The sequence below is a fragment of the Tupaia chinensis genome, unplaced genomic scaffold (genome assembly GCF_000334495.1).
Source record: "Tupaia chinensis unplaced genomic scaffold, TupChi_1.0 Scaffold000634_1, whole genome shotgun sequence".
NCBI classification, from domain to species: Eukaryota; Metazoa; Chordata; class Mammalia; order Scandentia; family Tupaiidae; genus Tupaia; species Tupaia belangeri.
In genome coordinates this window covers 5,507,012-5,519,434 of record NW_006160154.1, presented here as the reverse complement: position 1 = coordinate 5,519,434, position 12,423 = coordinate 5,507,012, and the positions used below count along the sequence as shown (strand labels likewise).

The 12,423-nt window shown below is 45.8% G+C and overlaps 1 protein-coding gene across 1 annotated transcript in view; it reads left to right on the top strand.

The window, feature by feature from the left end:
• The window catches only part of LOC102498413 (phospholipid-transporting ATPase IB-like), a 211,413-nt gene extending 204,660 nt beyond the window's left edge, over positions 1–6,753 (top strand). Inside the window, 1 exon segment of the mRNA XM_014592016.2 lies at positions 6,405–6,753. Within this exon segment, the coding sequence (XP_014447502.1) occupies positions 6,405–6,535 (131 nt within the window). The 3' untranslated portion in view covers positions 6,536–6,753.
• Positions 6,754–12,423: the final 5,670 nt, after the last annotated feature.

The window sequence follows — 12,423 nt, the reverse complement described above, 5'->3', positions numbered from 1 at the left end:
CAGGCCCTATAGAAAAAACCCCCAAAAAAAAAAAAAAAAAGAGGAGCTATTTTTTATTAATAACAAATACTAGCTATTTCTTATTGTTACTACCTTTTTGTTTACCTTGTTTCCTTTGTGGCCTAATAGTTCATTCTTGCTTCTCACACGAATCGACCTGGGAGCGGCTAGAGGCACTGTTGGTCACTGTCTCCTCCTTAGTGCATTTTCTATACCTAGTTTCCAGGGTCCCACGCTCTCTGAGATTCCTCCGGCCTCACAGGTATCCTTTTCCAGTTTGACTGACTTCCTCCTTTTCATCCCAGTCTCTTCTTATGTGAATGTCCCATGGCTCAGTTCTTACATTTGTTTTTCTTTTCTCTGTCTACACTCACTCGACTGAGAATCTTACCCAGACTTGTGGTCTTAAATGCCATCCGTATGTTGATAGCCCCAGAGGCGGATGTCCAGCCTGCCCCGCTCTCTTAGGTCTCAAATACAAATATCCAATTGCCCAGTGAACATCTCCATTTGGTTGTCTAATAGATATTTCAAACTTCTCATAGTCAAAATTGAACTCCTGTTTTCCTCTCCCACCAACGTGCTCCCTCTGCAGCCTTGCTCACCTCAGTTGAAGACAACTCCATACCCCCAGCTGCCCAGGTGAAAATCTTTGAAGTCACCAGTAATTCCTCTTTTCCCCCCAACACTCTGGCCATTGCATTGGCTTTCCCATCCATTATATTCAGTGACCACTTCCCACTCACTTCACTGTTACCACCCTGGTCTGCACAACTGCCGTAGCCTCATAATAGGTCTTCCTGTTTCTATCCTAGATCCTCATATAGCAGCCCAAACGGTCCATTTAAAACTACATCAGGGTACATCAATTTTGGCTCAAACTCATGCACTGTCTCTTCATCACACTCAGCGTAAAAGCCAAAGTCCTACAGGAACCTACAAAGACTTGGTCTAAACCTCATAACTACCCTGGTGTCATCTCCAACTCTTTTTCCTTCTCCTTTATCGTGCCCCAGCCACTGTGTTCTTCTTGTAATTTACTAGCAATGCTCCTGCCTTAAGAGTACTTTGTATTAGTACGGAGGGTACCCTCAGCCTAGATTCCTAATCCCCTTATGTGTCTGCACAGCTCACTCTTTCACTTTATTTAATTCTTTGCCCGAATATCACGTTCAGTCCATTTCCCCACAACCTTCTTGAGATTCCCTTGTATAGCTGGTAATGGGTGGAGCTCAGACTGGCACTGCAGTTGACTCCACTCCCAAATGCCTTGTTGTTCAGTTCCAGGGCAGAGACATGGGAGTCAGATAGAGGGAGCCTACATACCTGCTCTGCCACTTAATTAGCTATAGAATGTTAGGCAGGCTAGTTATCATCTCTGGGCTTCAGTGTGTCTATCCTTTTGGTCTCCCCTATGGTTGGATCCTTACTAGAAGCTTGGAGTGTCAAAGGCTATAGGTATCTGGATTTAAAATAGTGCTTTACATGGGAATTATAGCGTTCCAAAACCAATACAAAACTTTCTGTAATATCAAGAGTATGCATGATCTCAAAATAGCACTGAATGCATATGAAAAATGGAAAAATATATATTTCAATTACTTTTTATTAAAAAAAGTATTCATTGGGGGGCTGGCAGATGGTGTGGTGATTAAGGGCACTGGACTCCCACATGGCCGACCATCATAGTTCGAGTCCCAGACTTAGTGGCTTGCTTTCTCACTTTCTTTCTCTTTCTCACTCTCACTCTGTCCCTCTCTGGTCAAAATAAAATAAAATAAAATAAATGAATAAAGTTAAATAAAATAATTCTTTTTTTAAAAAAGTATTCATTGTGACTAGCAGATGGTGTAATTGTTATGTTGCCAGACTCTCATGTAGTCAACTGTGGTTCGAGTCCCAGACCCAGCAACTTAAAACTCACATTGGGCATATGCCCATGCATGCCCAAAATCCTAAGAAGGGATTGCGGCATGGCCATCTCCCCTGGGGGATGATTTCTTGCTTTCTGTCTCTCTGTCTCTCCAGCAAGCACACATTCCCTGTGGCAAAAATCTCTTTTAAAAAAATATTCATTTTTGGAGCTGGCAGGTGGTGTGGTGATTAACGATGCTGGACTCCCACATGGCTGACTGAGGTTCGAGTCCCAGACATGACAGCTTGCTTTCTCACTTCCTTCCCCCATCCCCTTGCTCTGTGCCTCTTGGTCAAATTAAAATAAGTAAATAAATAAATAAAGTTAAAACAAAATAATTCTAAAAAAATGCATTCTATAAGAGAAAATTATTTTCATGACTCATTTTTTAATATTAATGTAGAAAATAGGTGAGACACTTTATTGGATCATGGAAAGTTCTAAGGTATTTTCTCCACTCGCATTATTTCTTGTTGCTAGAGTGGCAGTCACAGCTAGTCAGCTAGACCCTGTGTATCATTCTGCTGCACACCACAATGTTAACCTGAATTTGCAAAGCGCTTTAGGCAACTCAAATAAGAAACAGAAAGGAGAAATTGTCTATTAGTTGTAATATGGCAGCTTTTTCTCCAGACAGAAAATTCTGTCTTTCTTTAATACTTTCTCTGACTTCTAATTTTTAATAAAGTGAACTAAATAAGACAACTATGACAAAATAAGGAAAAATTACGTGGTTGATTGTGAAATCTGCTGCATGTTTTACTAGGCTGAAGCAAGAAACCCCTTGAAAGTCCCACAGCCTTGTCCTCCACCTCCTTCCTTCTCCTGCTATCCCCTCCTCTGGGATTGGAGGTGGCTGATCCAGGAAGCAGATGCACCAGGAAGCCAGCCAGGGAAAGTGCATGTGTTGGGTCTCCAGGCCCTTATCCTGGTTCTGGCTGACAGTATTTCCTGCAATGAATGTGAGTGGAAAATGCAAAGAGCTGGAGGCTTCCTCTGAGCTCTGGTTTGGATGCAAATGGCAGCTAAGTTGTCATTAGGCAGGACCTGGTGACCTGCTCCTGCATCTGTGTGGCAGAGGCTGGGCCAGTGGAGGCCAGTGGGCTGAGCGTCTATTCTCCCACATCAGCTCACTCTCTTCTGGGGAGCACCTGGGAAAGGAAAACTGTTATAGCTCAGGTTTCTGAATAATGTGTGTTGCCTCTGGAAAACAGCAGATCCAGGTTTTGTGAGGCCAGAACTGTGCACGGATTGGGGGCCCACATTAGGAAAAATATGTAATAGCACACATGCAACACTGGGTTCAAAAGCAAGTATTTATTTAGAGTGAGGGGAAAAACAAAACAAAACAAAACAGAGTACGTCATCAATGTATAAAAGGTGATAAATTCTAAAACCTCTCCCAGTGCCTCAGATGAGGTAAGGTAGTCAAATCTTCCTCCGCTCCTGGGAGGAAGGTCTCTGCACACACGTAGCTGCAAACCAAGAGAAGCGATCCCTTTAGCTCCTCCAGGCCTCCCTTCCGCTCCCTAAGGGTCTTAGGTCATGAGTTAAAAACAGAAAAATGGGCCTCTTGGAATAAGAAGTTTGGCTTCCATTTGGAATGGGAGGAGATTTTTCTCGCACGTTGGCCATTGAGAGGAGATGGGAATATTTTTATCTGTTCGTTTTTGTAGTCAACTATGTTTTTCTGAATAGAACATTTGAAGTGAAATGAAAGGAGATTGCTTTTCTACCGGTGGTGGTTTGAGTGACTGACTAGCATGGGCCTGGGCTCACAATGTGAGGCTACTGAGAGCTTCGAACACCTTCCTCCAGGCCTTGCTGCCACATCCGGGCACTGTCCTGTCTCCTCCCCCTAAGAGCGTTCCCTCTGTGTCCTCAGAACTATTCACAAACAGTTCTATTTAAACTCCAAAGTTCCACCTAGAGACGCTAACTGAATTCACCTGAAGTGGGAAGAAAGGAATAAAGAGAAGAGAAGGAAGAGAAGGAAGAGAGGAGATAGGAAACTCAGTGTTGGAAAAGACTGACACCAGCATCCATGCAGAGGTTGTGACTGAATGGGCCTGAAACCGTGGCTCCCTGTGCAGAACTGTCTGCTGGGAAGTTGTTAGAAACTCTCATTCTTGGACAGGCACAGAGGCACTAAATCAGAATTCCTAGAATTGGGGTCCAGAGATCCCCAGGCTGATTCCGCATGTGTGGGGTACACTGGCAGTTTCCCTAGCTCCTCAGGTGACTCTAACATCAGGGAAGGTTGCAGACCACTTGTCCTCCTTCTACATGAAAGCATTTCATTTCATCAGTAATCTAGAAGAGGAGCCAACAGATGGCATAGTGGTCACATCGCTGGACTCCTAACATGGTTTCCTGTGGTTCAAATCTCAGACCCTGGTGGCTTGAAACACCGAGCGCATGTGTGTGCATGCCCAAGATCCCGGGGGTGGGGAGGGGGGGTAAATGGAGGAGAAAGGATTGTGGCATGGTTATCTCCTCTGGGGGTGATTTCTCATTTTGCCTCTCACGGTCTGTCTCTCTGTCTGCGGCAAGTGCACATGCCCTAAGGCAAAAACCTCTAAAAATAATAATAGTAATAATACCGTAGATAGCACATGGATACAAGTTCCATTTATAATTTATTTTTCTTCTTGCAAAGAGAGTGGCTTCTCACTCATAAAGCTATTGTCATTCATAAGCCAAGAGAGGGCCAGCAGTTGGCATGGTGGTTAAGGTACTGAACTCCCACTTACTGTGGTTCAAGTCCTAGACCTGGCGGTTTGCTTTCTCACCTTTCCTCTCTCTTTCTCTGTCTCTCTCTCTCTGGTGAGCACATATGCCCTATAGACGATTAAATAATAATAAATAAAATAAAATGATAATTATTCTTTTTTAAAAAGATAAGCCAAGAGATAAACCTTAAATATATTGCAGATGGAAAGAATGATTACTTGGCTCTAGAGTTGTATTTTAATTGGAATGCTCAAGGGCTCTTCAAAAGGTTTATGAAAAGTGCATATTAAGAAAAAACTATGTGGGACCAGTAGGTGGCATTCATAGTGGTTAAGGCGCTGGACACTCCCACATGGTCAACCATGATTTGAGTCCTGGACCTGGTGACTTGCTTTCTCACTCCCCTCAGCCCCCCCCCCACCAGTCTCTCTCTGGTCAAATCAAAATAAATGAATGAATAAATAAATAAAATAAAATAAACAATAATTTTTTTTAAAAAAGAAAAGACTATGCATGAATTTTCTTTTTCTTTTTCTTTTTCTTTTTTTTTTTTTTTTTGCACCAAAGGATTCTGATACTTGGATTTCATTTTCCCACAAACTTTTTGAAGTCCTTTTATGTTATTTAAGCATATGACTGCTCTACGGTCCAACCTATCAAGGTCAAGAGTTAGAAAAGGAGGGAAATACTTGTTAGCTCTCTATACCGAGTTTTGGCCCTACCTTCAAAAATAATGATAAGATTGATCCTTCCGAGGGACAGTGCTAATCAATCAGTGAATTCTCCTGGGAATTTTTACCGATGATTTTGCTATTCATTTAAACTTGAGCAAACCACTTTACAAACCTATTTAAGAGTCAGATTTTAAGGCAGAAATGTTTCCAGCATGACAGTTTCTTTACCAAGTTTTGTGTGTGTGCGTGTGTGTGTGTGTGACATTTTTGCCATAGGACATGTGCACTTGCTGGAGAGAGAGATAGAGACCATGAGAGAGAAAGTGAGAAATAACAACCTGGGGGGATGGCCACACCACAGTGCCTTCTCCTCCATTCTCCTCCTGGGAGTTTAGGTACGCACACACACACACCTGGCATAATTTTTAAGCCACCAGTTCTGGGACTCAAACTGCTGCGGGAGTCTAGTGACATAACCACTACCCGTCTGCTGGTTCCACCAAGGGTACTATTAATATGGTGTGCTGTCCTACAGCATGCTTTTCACTTCATACATTTACTTTCTGGGTTTCAGTTTCAAGATTAAGAACTTTCTAGAACCTCTCCTCTTCACTGTTTGTAGGGAAGAGGGGACCAATGAAGCCACTGTTTGAGCTGCTCAGGCTGGACTCAGCCATACCTCACAGGAACGACGGCTCACTCAGCCTGAGCAAGTGACAAAATGGTCAAAATAGCAAGAGTGACATGGCACTGGGTAGGGTGTGTTCCATAGGACAGCAGTTTTCATGTAGGGCATTAGCACATTAGAATTGAGAGAGCTTTAAGAAGCACCTACGTAGGTCCACCCCCCACAGATCAGCTATGAACTGGGGACTGGATGAGTTTAAAGGCTAAGCCTGAGCAGTTCTGATAGAGACAGGTTTGCAAACTGCCCCATCACTCACTCTCATCGTATCTGCCATGTTCCTTGCTCTAGTGTCTGGCCAACGTGTCAAGGTCTAGTCGGAGTCTGCATTTCTGTCACTGGAATGGTCACGAGATATGCCTACTCCTAACAGATTCTCTGTGCTTTGTGCTTCCAGATGGGTATGCATTTTCTCAAACGGAAGGCGCTGTGGTCACTCAGGAAGAACTCGTCCGTTCTTACGACACCCGGAAAAATGAAAGCAAGAAGAGTTCAGATGTTGCCACCGCTGATCCCGCCTGTGACTAAGATTCGGACGGCTTCTCATCCTCCCACGTCCTTCACTGAGGCGGGGAGAAGGTCCAGCACTCCCAGACACTCCCGTCCATGGCTTTGGCCAGCCAGTTTGTTATTTATAGTTCAACTGAGTCATGACTTGGGAGTATGAGTCGGGGGGAGGGTCCTATTTGTTTTTTCCTAATTCATCCTCAATATTTTGCCTAATGTGTTTATTAGCTGTAAGGTAATTTATCAATTCAGTCTGAAATATAATATTAAAAAGCATATGTTTCACCAAAATTTAAACTTTGATACCAGTTGTTCTGGGAGAAAAGGCAAAGGATGGAATGTGCACAGTGACGCTCTCTTGCCTCACAGGCGAGGGGTCATGTAGAAACTCTGTAGTTTGAAAACTCAGACTAAAGGCGTGAGGCAGCATTATAACTTTTTTTTCTCTTTTTTTAAAATAATTATTTTTATTTAACTTTATTTATTTATTTTAATTTGACCAGGGAGAAACAGAGTGAGCGAGGAGAGAGACAGAGTGAGAACCGCGGTCAGCCATGTGGGAGTCCAGCGTCCTTAACCACCATACCACCTGCCGGCCCCGACATTTTTTTCTTTTTATTGGAGAGGTTTTCACTATAGGGTGTATGTGCTCGCCAGAAAGACAGAGAGAGACAGAGAGACAGAAAGTGAGAAATCACCCCCAGGGGGGATGACCACACCACAATCCCTTCTCCTCCCTTCTCCTCTCTGAATCTTAAGCACGCACACACACGCGCCTGGTGTGAGTTTAAGCCACCAGGTCCGGGACTTGAACTGTGGTCGACTACATGGGAGTCCAGCGACATAGCCATTACGCTAACTGCTGGTCCCCATTTTCCCACAAACTTTTGAAGTCCCTTCCTGTTAACTATGAGCCTTGTTGAGCATCTACATGGTGTCAGCTGAGAATCAGCTGAGCACTCCGAGCACTGAGATTGGGGAGGGTGTCCAGGTCTGCGTCACTGTCCGTGGCAGGTTGCGGGAGCTGGCTTTCAATATGTGAGCGAGAGAAGAGCAGAAAGCTGAGGCCTCACTCTCCAGGGTCTTAAGTTACTTGCCTTTATGATAACATACTTCCAACTTTAACCCTCACATCTTCTGTAAATGTCCAAACTACTACAGCAGTGTTTGGGGAATCAGGCCAGAATGCCTGGCTGCATTTTGAGTCAGTGCACACAGAATGGCTTTAAGTGGGAAGGAAACTCTTGCGGGGACACCAAGAACTACTCACTGAAACCTGTGACATGGGACTGGGCTCCCTCTCAGCAGGAGGGTGGCCAGGAGTGAGTCAGAGTGTGTGAAATGTCAACAGACCCTCAGCTGACATGTGCCGCACATGAGTGATTTCCAGTCATGTCGGACTTGCTGTACGATTCATCCATGCCTTTATATGCATATGGATTTTAAGATAAGTATTTACTCTGCAGTTACGGTATGCAACCCACTTTGCGAGGACCTAGGGTGACACCAGGAAGAGTGAAAAAGCAGGTGCCTGACCTCATTCAGGTTATAGTCTCGTCAGGGGGCAACTATGAAATACATAGTGTGCTTTGACAGTCTTGTCTATTCCCTGAAAATATCCTTTCCCAGTCACGAGACACACAAAAAATTTCTGGATGCACAAACTGATCCAACTTTGTACTACCCCATGCAGATCATTTGGGAAATTTTCTTGTTCCAAAATTCACTGCTAAAGTCTCATTTCAGCTCAGAAAATTTTGTTTTGTTTTTTAAAGGTCCTTTCATAAAGGAACACTCTAAAGCTAAAGGTGTCTGTAGTCTCCTACTGGCCTGCAGGATGCTGGCTCAGACTTCCTGTCCTCCTCTGGATTCATAAGAAACAAGACATTAGATGGGGGCCCTGGTCTGTTCATTTCCCCTGGATGACACCAGCCCTCCAAAGTCAGCTTGGGGCCTTGGGTGTTTCATCCACGCAGACGTCTGCATTTGGGCCACGACTGGTCTCCAATTCAGGCAGAATAAAATGCGGAATCCACCAGAAACAGATGATCCCCATCAACTGCAAGATCAGGTTTTTCTTAATTTTTTTTTTGACCCTGTTACATTTATAGAACTTTACATTTAGGAAACTATCCACAAAGAGATCATCCACATTTAATACTAAGAAAAGTAAAAAAACAAACAAACCAAAAACCACATTATTAAGACACTCTTGGACAGGTCACATCTCAAGGATTTTGCTTCTGCAGAACCAAGGAAGCTGCCTGTCCCTAGTTTCAAGGAGTTTTAACTTACAGGAATGTTCGTTTGTACGCAGGTAGGATGCATGATGGAGACCGTTCGAGCTCCCAGAGCACGAGGAACCTGGACACGCGGCAGAAGCTCTGGGAGTGCAAACCCAACCACGGATACTCGCTGCTGCCACTCGGGGGCGAGCGGGTGTGCGCGGGCTCAGGGACCCAGCAGTGAACGGCAGCTGAACCGAGAAGGAAAGCGGTCAGCAGCGCAGTGCTGAGTGCGAGGCTGGTCCCCTCGGCGCTGACGCCTCCTTCATAATTCCTGGAATCCCTCTACTTGGGTTAAATGTCAAAAAGCCCGAGAAACCGAACGCCGCGCCCAGAGCGCAGGAAGCAAGCCTCCGAAGAGCACTAAAGCCCAGTCCAGCATGGGCTTCGCATGCCTCTCCTGCTCCGGCTCCTGCCAGACCACCCAAGTTCGCCCCACTTGCTCCCCATTTTACTGACACCTTGACCCTGCCTGCATACCCGAGAGAGTGCAGGAACTCAGCCCTGTCAGGGCAGGATGTGGTCCGGAAGGCAAGGACCGGCGGGGCGCAGAGGGGCAGCAGGGGCAGTCCCGAAAGGGTCGCCGGTGGGGCTCGGAAGGACCCGGGTGAGAGACGCAGGTGGGCGGAGCGGGCAGGGCGGGGCGCGCAGTCCCTTGCTCTGCACCCTCGCTGTATCCGGGTTCAGAACATGACAGTGGGCGGTGGGCGCGCTCGTGTGCGCTCGCCTTCTGCGTTTCAGCCAGCCGATGGTTGTGCCCACGGGAGAAAATGTCCCCAGGTCCCCGTTGGGCCCCGTTGGCCCTCCGCCCCTTGGGGGTGTTCCCCGCCCCAAATGCGTTCAGGGGTTTGCTAGACAACTGAAAGGGACATGAAGAGCCTAGGAAATGTCCCTGAGCACCAACTTCCCTTCTTTCGCACCGAAACTGGTGCCTCCAAGGCGAGGCATGGCAGAGCAGCGGTTCTCTGGCACGAATAGCATCGGCTTTACCAGGGGAGTGGTGAGAAACGGAAGCTGCTGGGCCCAACCCAGAGCTACAGAAGCAAACTGTGGCGATAGCTGGCGCCCTCTCTCAAAATCTGTTTTTCCAGTTCTCCAGGTGACTCCGATGCACACGAGGATCGCGAGCCAGCGTCCACAGAGAACTCCACCAGGACGCGCAGCGTACACCACCTTTGGATTTTAACACCTGACGCAGAGCGCACACGCAGGGGTCGCTCAGAACCGCCAGCTGCGCGCCCCTCCTATGTTGGCGTGTTCAGTTCCCAGCCCTGGCCGGCCAGACCTTGCTGTTTAGGGAGACAGCCTGGACGTAGGAATCCATTTCCTGAAAACTTGGCTAATGAAAGTCCCCCAAAGAGAACTGTTTGTATGTTTTGAATTCTTTTACGGCCTAGGGTGCCATGAGGTCGATATAAGGAGTCAAGTCTAGTTTCGGAGAAGCTACGGGGCTTGTGACTCGGAGTTGTTCAGGGCAGCTTCAGGCGTCTGGACTGTCTTTAGGTAACTCAAATGGCACGTTTATGGATGCAGCGGGTGGGATGTGCTGCCCTCTACTGGCGATGCAACTGAAAGGGATTGTTTCCAGTTCCTAAAACTGTACTCCTTGCTTCACTAATGTGTGTAGGTGAAGGTTCTTTTACCACGCACAGTTAACATTTTCCTAAATTTTTTAAAAGAAATATTTGCTATAGGGCGTTTTCACTCGTGGAGAGAGAGAGAGAGAGAGAGAGAGAGAGAGAGAGAGAGAGAGAGAGAGAGAGAGAGAGAGAGAGAGAGAGAGAGAGAGAGAGAGAGAGAGAGAGAGCGCAAGAAAGCACCCCCCAGGGGGGATGAACGGATTTGGGCACCCAGGCACCACCAGCACCTGGGGTGAGTTTCAAGCCGCTGGGTATAGGACAGCCACTGCAGCTGGGAATCCAGCGCCTTAACCACTATGCCACCTGCTGGCCCCCACATTTTTAATTCTTAGGAAATGTTGAGCATGATAAACTGTTTCCACCTGCACCATATCAAAGGCCCAGAGGCCCCTTACTTCCCTGGATCAGGAAAACATGGTATGGAAGTGTGGGCTTAAGACTGCATCCCTTCTTGGAGAAGGAATTGCAGCGTGGCCATCCCCCCTGGGGGGGGGGCGATTTCTCGCTTTCTGTCTCTCTGTCTCTCTCTGTCTGTCTGGCGAGTGCACGCACCCTATAGCAAAAACCTCTCCAAAAAAAAAAAAAAGAAAAAAAAAGTGCATCCATTCTTCTCAAGCTTTGGGTACACTTCAGGTGAAGAGGGACATTATTCAATGAAAAGAAATGATCTTCCTTTGAGTGCAATTGAATTTTCTGACTATGGTTTTATTAATAAGATACATTTTATTAGCTGTTAAGCCTTAGAAGGTTTTGAGTACCATGCGAATTGTTCTTATTTGTGATTTCTTTGTTTAATACAAAAAAGGATGAACAGCGACTTCCTGTTGGTAACGTCTTTAATCGTGAGGAAGAGGGGTGGGTAGAGACTGGCAATAATAAAGTGTTCTTGCAGAAATATCACAGAGGGATGGGCACGTAGCAGCACAATCCACCCTAGCACGTGACAAGAAGTCAGCTTTCAAAATATTCAACCTGCTGTTAAATGAGTTGCCTCTTATTAAGTGCTGTGATTGAATGGTCATCATTTTATACCTATGAGGCTTCTGACTTCTTTTTGTGTCATTTTGCCTTGGTTAGCTCGGTCAGACCAAAAAAAAAAACGTGTAAAGTCAAAGGTATAAGGAAAAGGGGAATTTATTGTTCTCACAAAGCTGGCATCAATGGTCAGGCCCACCAGTAACGTGGCCAGAGGGAAGTGAGGCCACGAGCCCTGTAACTTAACTTTTATACTGCTAGATAAGTTGCCATACATGTGAGTGGTTCTACAGGAGTTTACACTGGACAAAGATTGATAGAGAAGGATCTTAGGGGATGAGAGAAGGAACAGGACTGGGTGAAAGTCCACCCGCTGAAACTGAAGCAACTTGTTAGCAGCGATGGTAGTCCATTCAGCAGGCTGCGTGATCGGGCTCACGGAGGCTGCAAAGCTAGAGTTATCCTGAGGAAAGAATGTCTCATGAAGGTCGGCCTCAAGGTCAGTGGGGAGTAACCTCAGTCAGAAGCAGACTGGTCAGCTACTCCTTCTTCCCCAGAGTTCTCTGGGCCTTCCTTTGATATGTTTGTATCATATTCTCTTTTCCAGATAAACTTGATCTTCATGGTTCAAACTGCAAAAACAAATGTTTACTAGGATCTCACGTGTGCCAGGTATTGTGCTGGGGTCAGGGCCTCCAGGTTGAAGGAGATGGAGGTCTCACTCCTCGGGCAGCAGGTGAGCTGTGTGTTTCAGAAAGCACATGCATGAAAAATATCTTCCTGAAGTCTGTTGTCACTTTTTAATTTTGTATGTGACCTTTAGATTTTAAAACATGTTAAACATCAGGTATCAGAAGAGTTCAGTACAATAGGTACCCCTCACTTATGGGTCACACCACGCAGTTACTTTTCTGAAATGGGTTTCTGTTTCTTTCCTTAATGACCTCTTTTTTTTTTTTTTCCTCTTTTCTGAGAGATGTCTATTCTGTTCTCTTAGAGCTAACCTAAC